The following is a 24,140-nucleotide window of genomic DNA, read 5'->3' on the forward strand; positions in this document are numbered from 1 at the left end:
GTAGATGCAGGTGTACAGAAGATCAGGTAGCAGTATCAGAGGTATTATGTAATGATCCACAGTAAACTTTGGATATCTCCTCATTCCTGTAAGTGATCTTTCTGAACCAGGAAGAACTCATCTCACAGTGAAACAATTAGACAGAGAAGAAATGTTTATATTCCCTACATTTTTTTCCTTTATTTTCTTGGACAGATTAGTCAGGACTAAGGATTTTCACTTACTCTCTATTCAACACTGGTAAAATAGAACAATGTTGTTGAAGACAGATAACTGGATTCCTCCTCTTTTTTAAATTTTCTGCTTATATTCTAAATAGATGTTCACAAGGAATTAATACATTTAGGTCCTTTGGTACACATAGAAAGCTAAAAATGATCAACAATAACAGATAACCTTGTCACAAATATATTTTTACTCAGCTTTTTTTTTTAGCAGCAATTTGTGATTTATTAATAATTTTACAATAAATAACAAGATTAGATCATATGATTCTTAGTAACAATCAGCACTTTATCATTAGCCAATTTAACACAATGGTTCAGAAGGTGGGAACTGGGGAAGTGATGCCCCATCCACTGTAAGCAAAGATCAGGTTCATGACCACCAGAGGAACTTGAATACCCACAAGTCTATGGTCCTGATGAGGACCCAGAGTGCATCCCAGAGTCCTGAGAGAATTGGCTGATGTAGTCACCAAGACACTCTTAGTGACATTTGGAAAGCCATGACAGTCAGGTGAAGTCCCTGCTGACCAGAAAAAAAGGCACTGTCACATCCATTTTTAAGAAAGGTAGAAAGCATGATCCAGTGAACCACCTGTTAACCTCACCTAAGCCCTGGGGAAGGTCATGGAGCAGATCCTGCCAAAAGCTATGCTAAGGCATACGGAAGGCAGGGAGGTGACAAGAAACGATCAGCATGGCTTCACCAAGAACAGGTCCTGCCTAACCAAATTTGTCACTTTTTATGATGGCATAATTCCATCAGAGGACTTAGACTGGATATAAGGAAGCTGGTTGGTTTTTTTTACAGTGAGGGTGGTGAGGCACTTGAACAGGTTGCCCAGAGAGGTGGTCAAAGCCTCGTCCTTGGAAACACTCAAGGTAAGGCTGGACCAGGTTCTGAACAGACTAATCTGGATGTAGATGTTCCTGTTCATTGCAGTGGAGTTGGACTGCATGACCTTCAAGGGTCCTTTCAACTCAAAAGATTTTATGATTCTATTAGTCAGAGGAATTTACTACAATATCGTACAACAACTTACATAACAATTCAAGAATGATGAGGTTCATATGAGACTTACAGCAGAATACTGGAGGGAGAGGTTCCTAAATTCAGCTGTTTGCTTTAGAACTCTCTACCCCGTGGTGAGCTACTCACCCTTCCTTTTCATCAGCTCTCAGCAGACTGAGAAAAAGCAGTTGGGGTCTGCTCCAAAAAATGTCTCCTCTTCCTTGACATCTGTCTACAGTGAATCTCAAGAAATCTACACTGAGAGACATCTCAGGCTAGGGGGTGATCGAGGATCACAGTCTACTGCAATCTTCAAGAGCAGAGTGGACTCTTTGCTTAGGACCATTATGATAGGACTGCAAGATAATTGACTTCAGTCAGAAAACTTTCTAACAATTCACGTGAGGTAATACCAGAATTTCCTCTCAACCATATAGCACCAGTACTCCCAGACTGTACAGTGCTGGTACCTCTAGGATCAGACCACAATTCAAGGAGCAGGAATTTCCAGTACGGTCAGGGATTGCTTGATTTCAATGATTTACAGGCTGGTTTGGCCCAACTCATTATACTTTAACAAAGGCAAAACTTAATGTTGACTTCTGAGACTGAAGAGTGTCTCAGGGTTCTGCAATACCAAAAGCCAGAGGTCAATCTATCCTTCCACAAAGTGGCAGTGTGGTTACTCTTGCCTCTATGCTTATAAAAAGACAACACTTCCTTTTTTTGTCATGTTCGATTATGTAAGTTGAAAATGTAGACGGTATTGTACGCATGAGGGAGTCCTTTCAGCACTGCAACTTGTCTAGCTGTTCTCCAGATCCTAACGGATAAAGCAGTAGTTAACATAATCAGAGTTAGTGAAATCATGGTGGGTTGTAGCATTAGGTTCAGTTGCTCCAGTTGCTACAGGAGATCACCCAAGCAGGACTTCCCACCATCGATATTCTACATCCTTATTGACTCCCTCCAGTACTTGACGTATCTCTTCATTGCCACGATGAACTGTAATAAGAGGTTTTTGTCCCATTCTCTGTGCTTGCTGCAACAGGGTTGTCAGATCAAGATAATGGAGCACTGCTTGATTAGACTCTAAATCATTCCAATTGGCATACTATGATCTATCATAGTAACTTACGGTTGAATTTCAAAAATTTGTATGGATAGAATTTTCATAAGAAAAATTACAGACAGTGGGTGTTGTTGTACTAGCTTTAGTAATGCAGGTTTTAAATTAAATTATAGTCTCACGTTATGGTGAGTCTACAGGTTTAAGCTTCACTCTCACATTCCCATCATACTTAACAGAAGCCTGGGTTCATGGCCACTCTACCCTTCATCTTTCCAGCCAGTCATGACATCCCAGAAGGCTACTAGATTGGTCAAGCATGGTTTCCCCTTCATGAATCCATGCTAACTATTCCTGATTGTCTTTTCACCCCTTTTTCACCTCTGCTTTCTTGGAGATGACATCCAGAGTAAGCTGTTCCATTGTCTTACAGGGTTGGAGAGGAGGCTGACCAGCCTGTCATTTCCCAGGTTCTTCTTGCCTGTTTTGAAGATTGGAGTGACACTGTCTTTCTTCCATTCTTCAGGCACCTCTCCCATTCTTCATGACATCTCAGAGATGACAAAGCAATCGCTTTTCCAGTTCCCCCATTACTCATGAATGCATCCCATCAGGGTCCATGGAATTGTGTGCATCAAGTCTGCCTAGCTGATCTCTGGACAGATCCTCCTCAACCAAGGCAAAGGCTTCCTTTTTCCAAACTCTCTGTCTTATCTCTGGAGCCTGCGATTCCTGAGTCCTAGCTGTAAAGGCTGAAGCTAAGAAAGTGTTCAGTAACTCCATCTTCTCAGTATCCTCCATTACCAGGGCAACCACATAATTCAGTAGTAGGCCCGTATTTCTCTAGTCTTCCACTAATATACTTAAAGAAGTTTTCTTGTTGTTTTTTATCTCTCTTGTCATATTTAATTCCAAGTGATCCTCAGCTTGCCTTGTCACGTCCCTTCATGTTTTGACAACGTTCCTATATTCCTTCCAAGTGACCAAAAAACTTTCTTTGAGTTTCTCCATGAGCTCCTTGCTCATTCATGTGGGTTTCCTGTCACCTTCACCTGATTTCTTACTCTTAGAGATACACCAATCTTGAGCTTAAAAGAAGTGGTGCTTGAATGTTAACCAGCTATCTTGGGCCTCCTTACCTTCCAATGCTCTAATCCACAGGATTCTGCCAAGTAGGTCAAAGTTGGTTCTCCTGAAGTCCAAGGCTGTAATCTTTCTGCACTATTTCTTCCACGTAAGATCCTGATTTCCACTATCTCATGGTCGCTACAGCCAAGGCTGCCCCCCACCTTGATATTCCCAACCCATCTTCCTTGTTTGTATGAAAAAGGTCCAGCAGCACACCTGTCTCCATTGGCTCCTCCACTAACTGCATCAGAAACTTATCTTCCATACACCGCAGAAGCATCCTGGGCTGTGTATGTCTGGCAGTGTTGCTTTTCCAGCAAATATCAGTGGTTGAAATACCCCATGTGAACCAGTGTGGGTACTCGTGAGACTACTTTCAGCTGTCTGTTGAAGGCCTCGTCAATTTCCTCCTCCAGATCGGACATCCTTTAGTAAACACCCAGAATGGTGTCACTCATATTTGCCTGCCCTTTAAGCCTGCCCCTTAATTCTCACACATTAGCTCTATTCACTACTCATCTGCAGGGAGAGCTTAATGTATTCCAGTCATTCTCACATATAAAGAGCAATTCCACCTCTTCACCATTCCACTTTACAGCGGGGAAAAATATCCAGCAATTGTGTGAAGGTTCCCTCTCCAATTTGTAGACTTACTTTAGAGTATTACTCAGTCTTAGTTTTATTTTTGAATGAAAGCTCATTTGGCTTTCAGAAATTGAATCAGTTTTCTAACTGAACCTATTGAATCCCTCAAAATCTTTTATATTCACAGCAGATTTCTTCATGCAAGCTGTTTAATCTAATGTGAAGGAAGCCCTTGTCAAAATGTTGTTTGTACCTTTGTAATTTACTAAGGAAATTAAAAACATATAATAACATCTGGTCAAAATCCTGTCTTTTATTTATATCCAGAGCTCTAATTGTTACATATTTTTACCCTACAGTGAATTTTTAGTGTATCTTATTTTTATACTGAAAATGAGTAACAACAAGAAGTTATAAAAAGAAACTGAAAAGTGAATAACTGAATATACTGGCGCCAAGATGCTGGAGAACACAGAGTAGTACCTGTCCCACAAAATGGCTTCCTCTACAGCCTTCTTCTGTTTAGACCATACCTCTGATAATTTCTCAGTCATCTCCAGTTGTGACTTAATCTTTCTTTTTCTCCCTCATTGTTGAATCAAAGGTGTCTTTGTGTTCTTGGTCTTGCTTCCCTTTCATAGCCACTTTAAAATTCTCTGTCTACTTCAGAATGCCTGCATCATGCAGAACCATGTTTGTCAGACTCCTGAAAGAAAGAAAAAAACAACAAAATAAAAACCAGCATGTGAATTCCTGGAACACAAAGTATTAGCTGCCAATAAAAGCCACTGAAGGAAGGATCTTTTCAAGGCAACTATGAGTATATGCTTATTTTTCAGATTGACATAGATAATCAGTACTGGTATAGTGTCTATGTTACCTATTAGACTAATGATAGCTACCTACTTTACATGTGATAGGTCCCATTACAGTATCCATTGTACAGAATACATTATGAAGACAAACAATAAAAAAAAACATTTGGATGGATTATCTAAGGAAATAAACAAATAAACAAACAAACAAGAATACCTTTTCAAGGGACAGGTGAGATGATTACCAGAGAAATGACAGATGATTACCACAGGAATGATACTGAAACAGAAACTATGATTCTAGAATAGAAACTCTAGTAAGAATACAATGAGCAGGTATTACCATCCATCACTGTTACTATTTCCCTGTGCTGGAGAGACACTAAGGCAATACAACAATAGCAACAAACCTTTAGAAGTATGGAATTATCCTTGCTCTCTTTCTTTGACAGAAATCTTGTCTTGTAGTCTCCTGCTGGATGTCCTCTTTCAACCTCATGCATTAGTTTTCATAATAGGATTTGCTTTAATATTTCCATATAACAGAAAAGCAGGACTTGGTTAGGAATGCAGCATACACTGGTTGCAATAACAGCTCAAGCACCAGCTGTTTCTGTACTTCCTCATAGGTTAGTCTTCCATGTGGGTGACAGCTGAATTTTGTCCAAAACAAATGACTAAGGCTAGAACAGGAACAAAGGAAAGTGTCTTGGATTCCTTTCGTCCTCTGGCAGAACATTGCTACTGTGGAACAGAGGCTGCTAGAAACAAATTCTTGTTAAGCAGGCAGGCATTAGCTCAGTTCTGACACCAGTATTCCAGTCCAAAGTCTTGAGCAATCTGCACTGAGAGATCTCTGTGCTCCTGCAGTAAGGCTCTTTTTTAGAGGCTTCTAGTTTGAGCCAATTTATCATAGAGAGAATCGTTTACTGAAAGACTGTTCTGGGCAGACTATCTTCATTGTCCATTTTGTACAAGCATGTTTTCTGAGATTTCCTTCACGTTATGCTTTGTGCTTAGATGTAGATGAGACTTTTACTACGTTTCTATGTTTATATTTTTTCGTGTAGAGTTTGTGTGGTACAAGTCAAAGCGGCATAATGTATTCTTATATCTATTTACTGCTAATTAATTAACCCTTCACTTTTTTCTGTGTAAATGAGTGAAATGAACAGTGGGCTCATAATAAGAAGATTTAATAGCTTATTCTCTGACTGACTATTTTTCCTGTGATTTCATCATAGGAAATCCAAAGCTGCTCTGTGCTGTAACCTGTCACCCAAGTTCCAAGCACCTCTAACCACCCTCCACTATTCAGGTGTTTTTTTCTTGAATGTTTCAGTGAATCATATTAATATTGCACAAGTGTGAATTTCACTACAATATACATGTTACACACTCTTCATTTCAACTGCAGTAAAAAAAAAATAGCCAAACTATAACTGTAAAGAGATTATGTGTTTCTTCCTCAAACTCCAAAATACACATTGATGTGCATGCATCCTGTCCTGCAGAACAGCATCACAATCTTACAACAGCTATGGAGTAATAGCATTCTTCCCATTTTCAATCCCACCTAAGATGCTTGCTTTTCATATCAGTCTTGTTTTCCCCATTATTATTCCACCTCAAGAAACACATTTTATATATGTCTTCCTCAATCTGCACGTGACACTTCTACACATGTTTTTTTTTCAGATCTATTTAATGACTGATCTTTGTCTTGACTTAATCTGTTATAAATTGCCACACCTGTGAGACTTGGACTCCTATTTTCAAATGCTGTGATAACATATTGCTTTTCCAGATGCTTCTGTTTCCTTTAGGAATACACCTAAATGTACCAGTTAAATATCCTAAGGGCAAGAAACCATGCAAAATAAATGAGAAATACTCCAAAACAAAATGCCAGCTGACTCACAGAATACATCATTATTTTACTTTTCAAGTTACTAAAACTGTGTGGGCTAAGAGGAAAAGCAGAAATTTCTTTTGGCTTAGAGTACTTGTAATACTTGATATGCCAATGTCTGTCTGGCATCTTTTTAATATTAGATACTTCGTGCTCAGTGTATCACTCAAGGTTACGAGATAGCTTTTAAATGAACAGACTACATTCAGGTAGCCAGATAATGTACCAGATGGGTATCCTTATTTACTTACATGACATTTTGGGTTGCTTCCCTCAGGAAATACAACAGCAGCAATTACTAGACAGCCAGTTGTGTTAAAAGCTTTGTTTGTTCAATTGACCTTGACTTATAAACAGTAATTATGGCGTGATAGATGGTAACAGACCAATATATTATTCATTTTCAGAACATATTAACAGTCAGTGTATGAACAGCTGGGACCATTCCGAATAGGGAAGAACCACTTGGTAAATAACAGATAAGAAAAATGCATTGAATCCTTTTTGCCTTGTCTCCTAAATCCTGTCTGTCACTTATGCAGTCACAATACTGCGTAAAGTGCTGTGATTGGTACTGTTCCTATAGAGAGACCGATAATCTTTCATTAGACCATACAGTTGTAGAGACTATTATTAAAACTCTTACTAAGTTTTACATCACATCCTAGTCACCTTAAATCAGAGCAGGTAAACTGCACGTACTGAAGAACAATTCTTTATTTCACTAGGTAAGTGTAACAGCATTATCAAAATTCAGTCACTACTGGTGGGGCAACAAAACAAAGCAACATGAAAAAAAAAAACAACAAACAACAAGAGCCATTGTGAAGACCACTGCAGAAAGCATACCTAGATTCTTCAGATTGTTTGCATAAAATCTATTAGGCATTTGCAGTTCTTATCTACTTCAGTGCAGTCAGTGTTTCGTTCTCTGTCTCCTTCTGAGGTGTTTCAATCCTTATCCAAATCTTTCCTCCTCTCACTGTCCATTAAAGTCCGCTTCAGCCAGAGAAGAGGCATGAAATGGCCCTTTGCACACCCTGAGCCTTTCAGTCTGGAAGAAAATGTATTAACAGCAACAGTCCCTGCCACCTCACCCTAGGACTACCTGGGAGGGCTGTGAGCTGTGAGTATTAATCAGAGACAATTTCTAATAATCAGACAGAGGAATCTCTATTTCTGAGCAAGCCATGTTCATCTTGAACATCAGAAGACAGTCTTTTACTCATTTTCCACGGAGTTTTTGCAGATTTCTGCTCAGAGAGCCTCACTGCTGGAGAACTCCGTAGGTTATACATGGAATCCTGGTACCTAAAAGGACTTAAAGCATAGCTTTCACTGCTGAACTGGGAGCCTGATCCACGCATAAGTCTTGGGTATTGCAATCTATACCTAAGCCTATCTTATGTACATACATGTTTTTGTTTTAAACTTCCAGTGTCCTCTTATCACTAAACTGAAAAAGCCAATCTGAAAGAACAGTATTTCCAACAAAAAGTAACACTGGCAAATTGTTGTGAACAATAGCTCCCTCTTGTGTACTAAAGAAACAGCAGTAGGTCCATGCCTGCGTGGGTCTGAGCTTAGGAATGTACAAATACGACGTACTTCAGGAGGAAACTGAACCCTGCGATTAGGTCCTGCAGAGAAGGTTAGTGAAGAATAAACGTCTGACAGTGGCTGCCAGAGCTCACAGCTAATATCTGCTCTGGATATATCCTCACCTTTGTTGTGACAGAGTGTTCATTTCTGTAATATAAAAACCTCCAGAAAAGAAGGAAAGAAGGAACGGAAGGGAAGGTGGAAGAAGGACTGACATTTTCAGACAAACTCTAATGCCTCTGAACTTCTTGTGCATAAACACGTTTATTAAAAAATAAATAAATAACTTGAAAACCAACATAATATATCTTTGTGAGTACAGGCTCTCAAATGCTTGCTGTCGAGAAGACAAAGTGGTGACTCTGCAGCAGTGTACGTGATGTATATGAGAAGGTGACAAGGATCACAACTTTCTCAATAATCTCTTTTCTCCTGATTCCACAATGGCTAGATCCTGGCACAGGAGCAGCTATGAATATCTTCCTGTACGAAGATGTAGAAGTGGATGTACAGTAAATGTTTAATTTTAGGTGAAGCTAATTTTTATTTATTTACTTAACATTTAACACAATAGTTAACATTTTTCTCAGATGTTCTGTTTGGATGCTTCCAGACTTTTATGTAATCAGCTATCATAAGCATGACCAGTAGTGCACTGAGTTTTTAAACTAGAACAAAATCATGTTTCATTCATTGCAACTTTGAAAGCATGAGAACAAAGGTTATAAAATACACTGAACCTTGACAGAAAAGATAAATTCAAGTGGTTTTAAGGTCTGGATGTTTTTTCCTTTGTAGCATGACATATAACAAATCACACTGAATCTGCGGGCTAAAACTGTGCTAGTTGATAGTATACTTGACTGCAATTTGAGTGCTTTGCAGGTTCCCAGGTTGTTCAGGTCCAGTTCTTCAAGCATGAAGGGCCAGTGAAAAAGAAGACAACAACTGACCTGTTTATTTCAGTCATTTTTTGTCCATCAAAAATTGAACCTTGTAGACAGCATTTATTCTTTGGATATAAATAACTTTTTTTGAAATGTAAAATCTGTCAGAGCCCCAAGCAAAGATTTTTAATTACGAGGTTTTAAAATGGTGAAGTTTTACCATGCTAGGTGGGTTTGAGCAGCAAGATGAAACATACTGTAAAATCTGCTTAGGATGAGAATTAAAATGGTGAAGCTAAAGTGATTTTTTTTTTAATTACACAACTGGAGTTCTAGAAAGGGATGATAATCACATGGACCAAGATATTTCATGAAAACACCTTCAAAATCTTCAGTAGGGATGGCTGAATGCTGAAGTATCATATAAGTGAAGACTAGCTTTTTTTTTTCTGTTTTACTACTTAAATAATGTTATTTCAGCCATAAGATCTATTTTATCTGCCCGAAATTGCATCTGCATCTAACATCTCCATTAATGGTAAAGTAAAAAAAAAAAAAAAAAAGGAAAGAAAGAAGGAAGGAAGGAAGGAAGGAAGGAAGGAAGGAAGGAAGGAAGGAAGGAAGGAAGGAAGGAAGGAAGAGAGAGAGAAAGAGAGAGAGAAACGAAGAGATAAAGAGAGAAAGAAAAAGAAAAAAAAAGAAAAAAAAAGAAAAAAAAAAGAAAAAAAAGAAAAAAAAGAAAAAAAGAAAAAAAGAAAAAAAATCCTTTTCCTGAAGTATTTGGAGATTTTCATCTTATCTCAGCAATAAAGCAAAGAAAAAATCCACACACCTGTTCTTTGCAGCTTTCTAGAGTCTTACTGCAGCTGATCTCCATGTGTTTCTGAAGAAATGAATTGTTAGCATCACTATGGTTCATCAGCACTTCTTAGGAGAGTGAAGTTTAATTAATGCCTGCGCAAGAAACATTTGCTGTTTGAAAACTTCAATTTTCTATAGACAGAAAGTGACATCATACATTTATAAACTTAAAGTCAAACTAACCTAACCATAAAATTAACACATAAAGTAAAAATGCACACTAACAAAGTTATCTACCTGTACAGGTAAGTTTGGGGAAGATTGTAATTGCACCTGCAAGGGGAGCAAATATTTATCAAGGAAGAGCTATACCAAATAACATCTGAAAATGAGTTTCATCCTAATTAAATGGATTTTCTGCTTGGAAACAAAAGATCCTCATGAGATTCTCCCTAAATTATACTTCATAAACTTATTTGCAGTTTAACTTTCTAATATTCTTCACACAGAAAGACAATAAAGACAATTATATGAAGTGCCATTATTTCACAAACAGACTGTTAACACACAGAGATAGAACAATGAAAATCAGAAAGAACGTGATAACAGTACCAGCAGCACATTACCAGTAATAAACTGGTTAATTCAAAGATGATTATAATGAAATCAGTAAGTTCGTAGTCAGGTGTAATCTTCTGAAAGCAAAAGCTCAGACCCCCCTACATTACAAATCAGTCTCTAGACCCATGCATCACCCAGGGAACTGGATACCACTGTGACTGGAATGCTTAGGAGACAAAAAAACAAAACCAGCCTCAAACTGCAAAAGAAGTACTGATGTTCATAAACAATTCATGTTGCTAGTGCTTAGTTTTTAAACGCTGTCACTTGTTATCACCAGTGCAAAACAATTAGTCCTTCACAAATTTAACTTAGATAAAATGCGAGCATATCACATTGGAGCTAAGGCAATGTGGTCAATGCTGATGGCAACACCCACTGGTGGTACTTTGTTACCAAGGCCAAGGCAATCATTCTTGGGAGCTCCACGTAAGCACGTTGTCTTCTGTCTTCTTTACTCATGAAATGATTCAAGCCCACTGTCCCCTTCCAAAAAGAACAGAAAATGACCTCATCTGCTCGTGACAACTTATTTTCGAGATCAGGAGTTGTTTCAGATTTCCTTATTCATCACAAGACATCATCCTTGTCTGTTCTGCTAGGTTGAATTAACTTGCTATTGCTAGGTATCTTTGGTGTTTGGTCCCTGGTGACAGGCTTCCAATTGCCATTTTTTAGGTGAGCATGAATCTGCTTTTAAGCTGTCTCAGATATCAGCCAATATTGGGATGCCTCCTGAAATAAAGCCAATGTGTTTAAAACAAAACCAGAAGAGGTCTGAGAGGTAGCTGTAGGCAGATAATTCCTGCTTCAGAGTGGGGGAGGGTAGAAATATCCTAAAGCTTCTACCATACCGTTTTAATCCATAACTGCCAATTTATCAGAGACTTCAAGACTTGGATTCTGTGTGCCACTGCCCTGTGAAATCCTCAGACAGACACTCTGGTTTCTTCTGCCATGCCGAGGATGAAATCCACAGGCTTCAGAAGACAGGTAAGGAGTCATTCTGTCTGAGCCAGAGGGTCATGAAGTGGGTGCCATGCAGAGCTGCCCAATCCTGGTGGAGCCACAGGGGAGGCCAGCCTGTCTCCACTGGGGAACTGGAGAGCAGTTCTCTCCTGCTCAGCCCAACCAGCCACAGACAAAAATGAATATGTACCAGTGGGGTCATCTTTGATTCCTCCTGTCGAGCCTGTTTTAACTTTGTAAAGGTAACAGCATGTGCTGGAGAAGATGGACAAGCACATCGGCCAGTGCTGTCTCTCCCTGGAGCAGGATGCTCAAGCTCCTTGGATTCACTGCTGGAAGGCACCGCTCCAGGACTGCGCACCTCCAGTGTTTCTCCCCGTGTCTGCAGATCGGGGCCCACCCCTTCAGCCTCACAAGTCATAAAGAGGATGGGATTACTCAGTATAAAGAGAAGGAGGCTCATGGGAGTCCCTGCCCTCCCTCTACAACTGCCTAAAAGGAGATTGTGACGAAGTGGGTCAACCTCTTCCCCAGGCATTAAGTGATGGGACGAGAGGAAACAGCCTCAAGTTGTGGCAGGTTGGATACTAAATTATTCACTGAAAAGGCTGAGACACTGTCCAGGGAAGCAAAGAATTCAACCATTCTTGCACATATATAAAAGACAAGAAGATGTGGTGCCTGGGGACACAGTTTGGTAGCAGTAGACAAGGTAAAAGACTGGACCTGGTGTTCTTAGGGAACTTTTCCAACCGAAAACGATTCCGTGACATTTAACACTCGTGTGGCCGACGCAGAGCCCGGCGCCCTGACGCAACAGCCCGCCCGGGAACAGCCGACCGCACGCCGCCAAGCAGTGCTGAGGGGGATGCGGTTTCCCGCGCAAGGCAGGAGCAGCGCCCCGCCCCCCACGTCACGCACCACGTCCGCAGAACCCCGGGACTCACCCGGTAGTGCTTCCGGAAGGCGGCGCCCGGCAGAGCGAGTGCTTCCGCTCGGCAGCGCGCTCGCCCGCCGGCTCCGCCCGCGCCGCCGCTGCTTCTCCGCAGCCTCCCGCGCCGCGTCCCGCTCGGTCTCCGTCCTGCCTCGCCCTCCCTCCCCGCGCTGTGCCATGCTGCCGCGGGGCTGCGAGGCCGAGGGGCCGTGGGGGCGGCTGGCGCTGCTGCTGCTGCTGGCGCTGGCCTGCGCCACGCGGGCCTCCGAGATCACCTTCGAGCTGCCCGACAACGCCAAGCAGTGCTTCTACGAGGAGATCGCCCAGGGCACGAAGTGCACGCTCGAGTTCCAGGTAGCGGCCGAGCCCGGCTCGGCGCCACGCGGCCTCGCGTAGGGTGTGAATGGCGGCGCGGAGGGGGCGGTGCGTCCCGGCACGGAGCGGGCGGCTGTGCCGTGCCTCACGGAAACGGGCTGGCGTCCTGTGAGGGCTGTGCCTAACGTGCACGTACCGGGAGGGACCGTGCAGCTTTTGTTGCTTGGGATCGTTAGGGTTGGGAAAAACCTCCAAGACCGTTTCGTGCAATAGTCAGCCCTCCACCATCACTAAACTACGTCCCTTAGTGCCACATGTACGTTCTTCTTGGCAGCCTGCAGGGACGATGACTTCACAACATCCCTGGGCAGCCTATTCCAATACCTCACCTTTCTGAGAAGAATTTTTTCCTACTGTCCAACCTCAGCCTCCCTTGGTGCAGCTAAAAGCCATTATTTCTCATTCTGTCACTGTTACCTGATAAAAGAGGCCGAACCCCACCTCAGTACCTCCTCTGAGGTAGCTGTGGAGAGCAGTAACGTCTCACCTGACTTCTCCAGACAACAATCCCAGCTCCCTCATCCCCTCCTCGTAAGACCTGTGCTCCCGATCATTCAGCAGCTTTGTTGCCCTGTTTTGGACACGCTCCAGGGCCTCGATGCCTTTCTTAGAGTGAGTAGCCCAAAACTGAAGGTAGTATTTGAGGTGTGGCCTCATCAGTGCCAAGTACAGAAGGGGCTTTTCGTACTTTGTAACCACAGCCATGGCTCTTCTGGTACCTCTGAGTCTGCTGCTGCAGGTGGCAGCCGCTGACACCAACAAAGAGTGCAACAGCAGCACCAGAGCAAAGTCAACCCTGACAGTGGGTTGTGGCTACTTTGGGGGAAGGATGTGCTTTTATGGAGCAACTTTTCCCTTTGCAGTCCCATATTTATTTTTTTCTTAGTATTTTGGGGAATTTTGCTGCCAAGTAACTTTGTGGCTTTGTCCTTTGTGTTCCAGGTCTTTGTCAGATTTATGTTTTTCCTACTCTTTCTTGTGTCTTGGCTTCTTGTTCCTTCTTACTGCTTTTTGCATTTTCATTTTTTTTCTGTTCAGCACTTTCCCCATGTTTTGAAATGGATATCACTAGAGATTCCTGGGCAGATAGGCCTACTATTGCTACTTCTGCTCAGGATCATAACAGATCAGAACAGGAGGAGTGTTTCTGAAAAGAAACTCCAGGTTTGCCCAGCTGAAGTGCTGCATGGGCATCCTTTGGCAGTAGTCTTAAGAGCTGAGGGGAGGCTCAAGGAAGCTCTATAGAAAGGAATCTCAGGAAAGCTTTAAAGGTCTGACAACACATCTTTAATGTGTACGTGTAAACTGGCCCTCTCAAGGTTTGTGAAGCCCTTGTAGAATTTGAAATCATGCTTTAAAGATGAGCCACCATTTTTGTGCAGAACTTTTTTTTTTCTTTTTTTGCTTTGATTTCCAACCAGGCAGTCATTTCTGTATGAAAACCTCCATTAGGTGGTAGACAGCCAGAACTAGACATCCAATCTTTTTTTTTTTTTTGAACTTGTCATCATGTTTTTGGAAAAACAGGAAGATCTCATTTGCCAGCTGAATGTTTCTAAAATTAGCTGTCTGTAGAACAGATAGTTTTCAGCTCTTGTGCTATTTCTGTTTTACCATTAACTTTACGGTTCTAATAACTTGATTAATAGAAAAATTGCTGTGGTTTTAAACACCACCATGTGAAGTGCACATCTGAACGGACAATATGCAAAGAGATATGTAAAAGATACTCATTTCAATAAAACTCTTACTTTGGAATATTTCTGTAGAATACAAAAGGGACGTACCTTCAGATGTGAGTATTTTCCTCATTCAGCGTGCTTTAACTTAAAAGGAAGAAATTCGGAGCAAGCATTAAGCTTAAAACTGCTAGCCTGAGAGTCATGACAGCAAATTTTGAGCACCTGAACTACCAGTGGGACTTGTTACAGAGGCAGGGTATCTTGTCTGCTTCTACAGAGCAATGTCAATAACCAAAGCCTGAAATAAAAATGAGTCATGAAGTTTGGAGACACTCCTGGGCGTTATCTGAATGTGCTGGTTTTGAAAAGCAGTGGCTGCTGCCAGCTGTGCAGGAGGGAAGCAGTGGACCCCTCAGTAACACTACTTTGTTGACAAGCTGGTAGGACTAGGCCTGTTGTAATGCCTGTTTTACTGGTCATATGCCATTCCTGCAGAGCTGAGCAGCTTGACCTAATAGGATAGTTATGCTCCTTAAGCCATACAGAAAGGAGCTGTCTTATCACAGTTTAGCACATTCTGTACTGTCTTTGCTGCTCCATCAAGTTTTATCTATGGTAGCCTTTGCGATAGTGCAATTAGCTATAAGAAAGCAACTAAAATTTCTTGTATAAACTGTTTGAAAATGTAGTTGACATTTCGTATCTTGAATTTAAAGTTTTTCCTGTTATTTTCTGTGTGTCTTCCATAAAAGAATGATTTTCGAAGACTGGCTTCAAACAATTTTCAAATTAATGTATTATATTTCAAAATATACTTGTCAAAGTTAGAAACTTTGGATACCATTTGACAAATTGTTTTTCTGGGAAGAAATGTGTTAAATGTCTGTATTAAATGTCTTTGTTTTTTCTTTTCAGGTGATTACTGGAGGCCATTACGATGTTGACTGCCGGCTGGAAGATCCTGATGGCATTGTATTGTACAAAGAGATGAAGAAACAGTATGATAGCTTCACGTTTACTGCATCCAGGAATGGAACATACAAATTCTGTTTCAGCAATGAATTCTCTACGTTCACACACAAAACTGTGTACTTTGATTTCCAGGTTGGAGAAGATCCACCGCTTTTTCCTAGTGAAAACAGAGTAACTGCACTTACCCAGGTAAAATGCTCTTGTGCTTGACAGCAGCTGTTAGCTTGAAAGAGTGTTGTTTGTTTTTTTCCAGATGCAGCTGCATTATATATCTATATCACTTTTGAATATCAGTTGGAATTTGGACAGCTTTTTTACAGGGACAGTGAAAGGTGAATGCCTGAAAGTAGAAGGGCTTGCTTGGCACTTTAGGATCCTCCTGCAGAGTAGAAGGGTTCTACATTACATTAGTGACACCAGTGGTAGAACTTAATGGCAAACTTCTTGAATCTCATTGTGAAGAATAATTTGGGACTTGTTCAGACACCAGAATTGTAAAAGATGGTTAAACACATATGTAAGTAACTGCAATTGGCCATACTGCAGTGTTAAACTTTTCCTTTATTAATCATACAACGATAGAATGGTTTGCAAGGGCCCTGAACAATCATCTGATTACAACCCCCTGCCACAGTTAGGGTTGCTGACGACCAGACCTGGCTGCCTAGGGCCCCATCCAGCGTGGCCTTGACTGCCTCCAGGGATGGGACATCCACAGCTTCTCTGGGCAGTCTGTTCCAGGGCCTCACAGCCCTCTCTGTGAAAAACTTCCCCCTGACATCTAATCTAAATCTCCCTTCCTTTAGTTTAAAACCTTGCCCCCTCGTCCTATCAATAACACCTGTAATAGGTTGTGGTGTTTGTTCTTTGGGAAATCCTAATTTTAAGATATGAAGCTGAAAAACTACCTGTTAGAATTCAAGTACTTTGAAGATCTGTTGATTGATTCCGTGGTGATCAAACCACAGTGAAGAGTCCTGACTTTTACTCAGACAGCATGAGCTGAACATGGAAGAAGTTGGTGAAAAATGATTTAGGGTTCAGAAAACTGGCAACACAGACTGAATGGGTTAAGGAGTTTTAGTTTAGGAGAGGAAGTAAGTGAATTTGGGCAAGTTTTTGTGAGTTACTTAGTGTTGTGGACCATTTGGAAACACTGAAAAATAACAGAATCGTCCTTTCTCTAATCACTTCTTGCATACATGAGTGAGAGAAGGGTCTCTTGATAGAAGAACATGTTGAGTTTGTTAGTGTAGTTTTTGAGTTGCTGTAAAACTTACGTGCCAGTTAAGACAGTGAACGTCATAGTTGTGCATGAATGTCATACATGTATTAAACAGTTCTGTATTTTAATGATAGAAATGATTGGGATGTCACTGTCATTTCAGTAGTTTTTCTAGTGTTCACTTCTGAAATCAAACATGCATTAATTTTTGTTTTGTAGTTCTCAGTGTAATGCTATTAGATACGCAGTTTTACATGCTCCTTATTTAAGAGTCTGTGTGGATTAATATGTAAGTTATCTAAGCTCAAATGTTATAATATTTCAGCCTGACAATGAACTGAGCTAATCTCTGGAATGTAATGTTGCATCAGTCCTGGTACTAAAGCACAGGAATTCACAGACAATGTATTAGAAGGGCTCTAACACTGCATTTATTTACTTCTCTAGATGGAGTCTGCCTGTGTTTCAATTCATGAAGCTTTGAAGTCTGTCATCGATTATCAGACTCACTTTCGACTGAGGGAAGCGCAAGGCCGCAGCAGAGCTGAGGATTTAAACACAAGAGTTGCTTATTGGTCGATAGGGGAAGCAATCATTCTTCTTGTTGTTAGTATTGGGCAGGTGTTTCTCCTCAAAAGCTTCTTCTCAGATAAAAGAACCACAACAACCCGTGTTGGATCATAACTGGTAGTGATAATGCTTCAGGTCATTATGCACTATTAATCTGTGAAGTTATTATTCTCCAATTAATTCTAGGTACAAAGGATCTAAATGTGTGCAGCATTCAAGTGTGTCTACCCATTGTCTATTAGAATCACAAAACAGACACAAAGTTATAGAAGGGACACATGGTGACTTTCAGAAAAAAAAAACAAAAAACAAAATACTTCTGCTTTCTGATTCCTCTATTAAACATTTGCATTGACAAGCCTATTTGTCTTTACTTATTTTAATCCAAATTTAGTTAGTTTTTTTTTTTTTTACCAGGGAAATTATTTATCTGCAGTATAAAACTTCATAAGAACCAAGCAATCAAATGTCTGATATGCAGAAGCAACACATATAAAAAGTGTGGTTTGATTATAATTTCCAGGCTCAGTGGATTGCATTATAAAAAAGCAAACGTGATGAACTGTAATGCTGTTTTGATTTGCTGTTTTTTGTTTTTTTTTTTTTTAAAGCTGATTACATCCTTTTCTTAATCTGTTGCAAGCGTGACACTAAATCATGGCTCATTCTCTGTCAGCCTGGAAAATCTCCACTTTCAAAACACGTTAAATTTTATAGTTGAGTGCATTTGCTTAAGCATGTATTCTTCTATAGTAAGATACAATGTTTTTTCCTCTTTTGTGATGTTTGTTTTACTGAACAGATTATAAACTGAGACTACTCAGGAAATAGATTTTCTGTCTTTAAAAATTCAAATCTCCAAATTTATTCTAAAAACTTGCAATAACACAGAGAGTTGTAACTTTGTCACTGAAGCTGTGCAGGGTGTGGGCACGTGTTGCTGCTGCTTTTTGGATTTAAGACCAGAGGTAGCTTGGTTTGTTATGTGGCACAGCACCAGCACTGGCCGAAGCTATATTACATGTGAGGCACATACAGAGGTTTTTACCAAATTGTTTTCCTTTTAAGAGGCCGATTTGACATTGATACTGCATTGCACGTGTGCTGTAAATTTTATTTCCTTGTGTGTGGTGCACTGATACAGTATGGCCTTGTGCATCTGATCGCCACTCTTTTTTGCTAGTGGTCAGAAAACGTTTTAAATATTTCAGGTTATCTTTTGGTAGAGTTAATAGCCACGTTGTTTCCACTGCTCGTGTATTTAGTAGCTTATGTACTGTAAAGTCTTGCTTTATTTGGATGTGGAAGGAAGTATGTGTATGAACATAAATGTAGCTTAGATTGAACTGCTCAACTCCTTCAGGTGCCTCTGGAGGAGTAAGTAGACTGCAGCTTGTAAATGCACACAAACTAAACTAAGGTGGGAAAAAAAAAAAGTTGTATTGCTGACTAATTCACAAGATGCTTCTTTAACTAATTTTCAACAACCAGAGAAAGAATGCTCTATCTTCATTCCTAGCCCATGTTATCTCTAGCAGAAAGTTGAAAGTGACCCTGAAGCAGTCTGAAGAACTGACCTAAGATAAGTTAGTTTTAAATGTTGTGATGATTGAAAAATAAAATGTGTGCTTATCTCTGTTCTGGAAAAAACTTCTTCAGAAATAATAATAATAATTAAAAAAAAAATAAAATAAAAAACCCAAAGGAGCTCAAAAATTAGTTAAAAGGTCACAGAGGTACTAATATGCTCAATGTATGTAAAATTCAGGATTATGTGTACTGTCTTGTATTGAAATTCAAATACTACATTCTCATTTTGGAATGCAAGCTTCCAAGAAATAGTTGAATTCACAAAAGTCAGAAAGCAAAAAAAAAAAAAGAAAAAAGAAAAAGTTATTCCTTTCTTTTGAGACAGGTGTGTGCCTATGCACTATGTTCTCAGTCATACCTATATGCATGTACTGCTGCAGCTGATACTCAGTAGCTTTTGGCTGCTTTGTACTCAACAGTGAAGCAAGTTCTGCACTTTGGGTGCAAGTATTGGATGGAAACATGATTTAATCACCAAATTGTCTTCTGTAAACTTCTGAATTTTGAAAATCACTTCTGTAGCTTTAATCGGAACAAAGACATTTGTTTCAAAGATTGAAGCTTTTTTTTCTGCTGTGTTCTGTGTGCTATTAAAATTGGTAAACGGGGGTAAACCAAACACTGGTTGTCCATCATATACATGTCTCTATTTCATAATGTTTGAATGTGTAAGGTGGGACTGTTCTGCTCAATATTATGCCCACTGCAGAGGTTTAGTGGACTTGACTTTTTCATTAAAATTAGTTATCTGAACCAGTCCTTTGATATCTTGCTACATAATATGCAGCAATAGCTTAAAATGCCTTTATTTTGTCTTAGTAAAAACATGGCACAGACACCCATTTAAACATAGCTGTATATAGTTTTTAAAATGTGACTGAATAGGATATAATAAAACACATGCTAATATGCAGAGAGTGAAAAAATGCTTTGTGACTTTTTATTTGAGCTGCATCTTTTCATACATGAAAAGATTAGCTTGATTAATGGTGTCATACACAAGTAAATTGCCATGCATTAATGGGGATACAACTGTGTTTTTAACTGCTAAAGACCCTAGTTTTCAGCTATTCCTTCAGTGTTTTGTGTTTATGCAACTTTTCGTGTTGTGAAATGTCAGTTTTTGATTTAGTTTGGAAAAAAAAAAAAAAGTTTGAGTAAGACAAGAAACAGACTCTGTGAATACTGTATGGGAAAATAAAAAATTAATATATGATTGTGGTCTGGTTGTTCAGTCTGCATTTGGGAGGGGGGAGCATTATGCCTTTAAAAAGTTTTGAACAACAATCTGAGTGTCAACTTGTATTTTAATACATCACACTGAAAAGCCTTTACCTGAGCTTTGATCACTCTTCCATTACTGTACACTGAGAAGTGATTCAATTCACAGCTGTTAATAATTAGCTGTACTTTAAGGTCACTAGAGGAAAAAAGTTTCAGGCGTGATTTGGAATAGTGGGGCTGTGGTTGGCCAGCATTGCTTGGTGGGAGGTCAGCCAGGGGGTGGTAAGGCAATGGCTTCCTTCTGTCATGATGTTAGCTGCACCTGCTGCCTTTTCTGTGGTTCTCTATTTGGGAGCTGACCAGCAGTTATTTGGTTTATGACATCCTAGTGTAAAGTATAGCTTATTTGTTGGTGGATGTGCTCCCTAAGCAGTTTGTTCACAGTCTCTTGTAAAGCACGATGTAGGATCTTCAGGACTTCGCTAAAATGCAAACACAGAGCTACCCTGCTAAAAAATGTTTGCATACAGGGAGTGGAGATGGAGACCTCGTTTTGAGCCCTTATGGTTCAGAACACTTTGATAGCTTGCATCTTCTTAATATTTATGTATGCATATTATTATATATCTACTTAAGCAGCTGTGATGGAAAAAAAATATAATGCCTTAGAGGTTGCATGGTTTTTAGTTCTCTCATAGATGTTAATATCTGAAGTTGAAAATGGAAGTCAAGCTTCTTAACTCTGGAAATACAAATAAATATGATTACACTTAAAGAAAATGTGGAAATCATCACTGCATAGATGATAGAAGGCAATCTGAATAATGAGAAATAGCTCATCATAATACTATAAACAGTGAACAGTGGGAAGGAAAACTGTATTTGTTCTGAGATGGCACGAGGAGCTTTTTATTATACAATATATTTTTGCTTTTGAATACTCCAAACAAAATTTATACAAGTTCAGAAATACTCATTTTCTTGGAGTTTGTTTTTTCATTAACAGAAATAACTACAACGTCAAAACCCTTTGCTTAGTCTTTCATCTTCCCTATTCCTGCCCTGCTTCTTCCCAAGAAGTTTATATGAATCCCTGCTGTGATGGAGTTGTAGCTCCTATATTTGTGCTCTGGAGTAGTAGTTCACTGGGCTAGCATGAGCCAGTTCGTAACTCCAAGGAGGGAAAGTCAGCACGGATGGCCATGCAGTATTACTGATTTTACTGCTGTGCTTGCGTGCTGAGGGACACAGATAGCAGCTGTCTCCTTGCAGATACAACCTGTCCTGTGCCCCTCCTTTGCAAGGTTTTGGTATCTGACAGCAAAATAGAGGACCACCAACAACATAAGGTGTACGAAAGTGCAATTGCAGCGGTGGGACTAGCACAGCAGAATGTGGTTGTTGTTAACATTGTTTTTTAATATTGAAAAAGGTGATGTATGGGGCTGTCTTGTAGTGCATTTGGTGAGGCCAGAGCTCAAAACAGAAGAAAAAAGTGAATCTTAGGGTCAATTCTTTTTCCATTTAAACTGAAAAAGAATATAATGAGCATGAAGGATGTTTATATCGATAATGTCGAAGAAGACTTGCATATCTTTCATTAGAGGAGCTGCAAGAGAGGAGCAAACTTGTTTTTACTGGGGGGAGGATATAAAATTGCTTGTATGAATTAAAATGACATGAAATGCAGAAGTATTGCCTGAGCAGTACACACACAGCATCATGTCTGTGAGTATGATATTTTCTTGTGGGATCAGAATGCTGCCATGCTCTCTGCATGTGTGCTGCAGGGCTGGGAGGCTGTGGTGGTGAAATGAGAGCATGGAATCAGCAGAACTGGCGGAGAAGAACATTTGTGTTTGAGTGTAGCATAGATAGGCCAGGGCAACCTTTCATGAGTATTAAGTACTATTAAAATAATTACTCAATTCCAATTGAAATTACTCAATTTTTCTGTATCAAATCATTTTTGTTCTTGCTTAAATCTTTTAGATGATAAAAACAAAGACTTGATCCATGTCATGCAATCAAAAAACTAAGAAAGGATAGAAAACTAATACTTGATACAATTAAAGAGAAAGATGAAGAAGAACTGTAAATGACTGCAGTTTAAATGTTGCTACTAACATTCAGATCTACTAAATAGGTTTCATCTGGAAAAACTTTAAAGATCCAAAACACAAAGTGATGCCACTGCAAGCAAAACTGTCATGTAACAGGTGTACATGATAGTTCTGTATGAAAGTTGTTTTTTTCCTCCTGAACTTAGTAAAAAATAAAAGAGTTCTTAAGGAAAGTAAACGTCAGGTTTACCTGCTGAAATGCCTATTCAGTGGTAGTATTCCAGCATCTTGATTGGAAGCAATCTCAGCTGAAAAAAAGAAGCTCAAGTATCACGTTGGGTGGCTTGCAATGCACAGACGATTAAAGACACTGGAGAATAAATAATTCATAAGCTTACTGATGTGGTCTTGTATATATCTGAACTACTTTGTATACAAAATCAGTTTGTATCTACTCGTGTTTATCTCATTACCAACACATATATATAGATTGCCCCCACAGAATAAAGAATTGACTGTGTATTTAGATATAGAGTTATTACTGCACAGCTTGCATAATGAATTCATCTGGATGTTAAGACCTTAGCTAAAGATGTAAAGTCTTTTATTGCAAGTAATTAACACAGCAGAGGTAACCCAGCAGTCTGAACAGTGTCTTCTGGCTTACATACATATTACAAATATTGCATACTTACTAAATATCTTCTTCTGCATGAAGCATCTGCTTACTACTGGATTGCCTCACATTACACATTATTTTAAATGCACCGCAAACTTTGGTTTTATTCTACTTTATCTGAGAAAGGCTTTTTGAAGTGTTTTAAATTGCTTGAAAGAGATCAGTAAGCAATAAAATCTAGCTAATACGAGTTTACTGGATTTTCAAAGGGCTTCTCATTATGTCTCAGACACTTTTAGAAGAAGCTTAGGCTTGAAAGAATGACTTAATTAGTAAAGCCTGATTGATTATTAATAAATAGGAAAGGGACTGTGAGTGGGGAGGGATGAGTTAATGGTTAACTCCTGCAGTGGAGGAAAGTTGCCAATAAAGCTCTGCAGAGATCTGTCCTACTATGTGGACTGTCCAGCAGAGGTGTATGAGGGCTGCTCTGAAAGTAACGCCTGCCTATAAAACATATTTTATTACACTAGCCCACAACCTCAGGGGTGAATACTGGTGGTATGGCAGCAGAGGTTGAGCCTTCCCACCAATATTCCATTCCATTCCATAACATTCCATTCCATTCCATTCCATTCCATGTTGTTACTATGTGACAGATGATAGCAGAGGGGCAGTCTGCCATGATGGCATCTGGAATGGAAGAGCATATGAAACAAAGATGTGGAGTTGAATACATCCATACCTTAAAGCTTGCACCCACTGACATCCATCGATGCTTGCTGAACCTTTATGGAGACCAGCAGTAGTGACAGTAACATGACAGATAAGCCACACTCTGGACAGCCATGCACAGTTGTCATACCTTGAAATTAAGAGTATCTCGATCAGCACATCTGCACAAATCAGCTAATGATTGTGACTATATTGAAAAATAGTGCCTCACATCTGAGAATTTGCTCTATCAAAGTGCTCTTGTCCTCTTTGCATCTTTTCTACCTTCCATGGAAATAAATAGGAGGCTTTTTTGGTTTTTTTTTTTTTTTGGAGTAACCTACACAGTTAATACCAAAATGCTATGAATCAGTTTCTGAATGTTTAAAAACAGAACTCTACTCGTATATAAGAAACTGACAGAAAAGTGAATTTACAGAGCCTGAATGCATCAAGTACAGATTTTTCAATAGCAGGAAGGTGGACGGTGTTTTGGAGAAGTGTAAAGGGAGACAGAGCAGTGAGCAGCAAAAGAGCCTTTCAGCTC

General features: G+C 39.7%; 1 protein-coding gene and 2 long non-coding RNA genes across 4 annotated transcripts; 1 reads left to right on the plus strand and 2 right to left on the minus strand.

Moving 5' to 3' along the window:
- Positions 1-4,311: 4,311 nt before the first annotated feature.
- LOC107052393 lies at positions 4,312-12,668 on the minus strand. 2 transcript variants are annotated; one of them, XR_001464874.4, is made up of 4 exons: positions 12,573-12,668; positions 10,067-10,188; positions 5,244-8,830; positions 4,312-4,724 (listed from the first exon to the last, which is right to left on the minus strand). It is a non-coding gene; the product is annotated as an uncharacterized LOC107052393 (long non-coding RNA). The 2 variants fall into 2 exon arrangements; XR_005843180.2 differs by having other exon boundaries at positions 12,352-12,668.
- Positions 12,604-20,189, plus strand: TMED7 (transmembrane p24 trafficking protein 7). The gene is made up of 3 exons (NM_001319030.2): positions 12,604-12,913; positions 15,532-15,777; positions 17,261-20,189. The coding sequence occupies exons 1-3, from the start codon at positions 12,737-12,739 to the stop codon at positions 17,495-17,497; spliced, it is 660 nt and encodes a 219-aa protein (NP_001305959.1). The 5' UTR covers positions 12,604-12,736; the 3' UTR covers positions 17,498-20,189.
- Positions 20,190-20,862: 673 nt separating this feature from the next.
- LOC124417558 lies at positions 20,863-23,613 on the minus strand. Its single transcript, XR_006932543.1, has 2 exons — positions 22,511-23,613; positions 20,863-20,939 (listed from the first exon to the last, which is right to left on the minus strand). It is a non-coding gene; the product is annotated as an uncharacterized LOC124417558 (long non-coding RNA).
- Between the last annotated feature and the right edge of the window lie 527 nt (positions 23,614-24,140).

This window comes from Gallus gallus, chromosome Z (assembly GCF_016699485.2).
Source record: "Gallus gallus isolate bGalGal1 chromosome Z, bGalGal1.mat.broiler.GRCg7b, whole genome shotgun sequence".
Taxonomy (NCBI): Eukaryota; Metazoa; Chordata; class Aves; order Galliformes; family Phasianidae; genus Gallus; species Gallus gallus.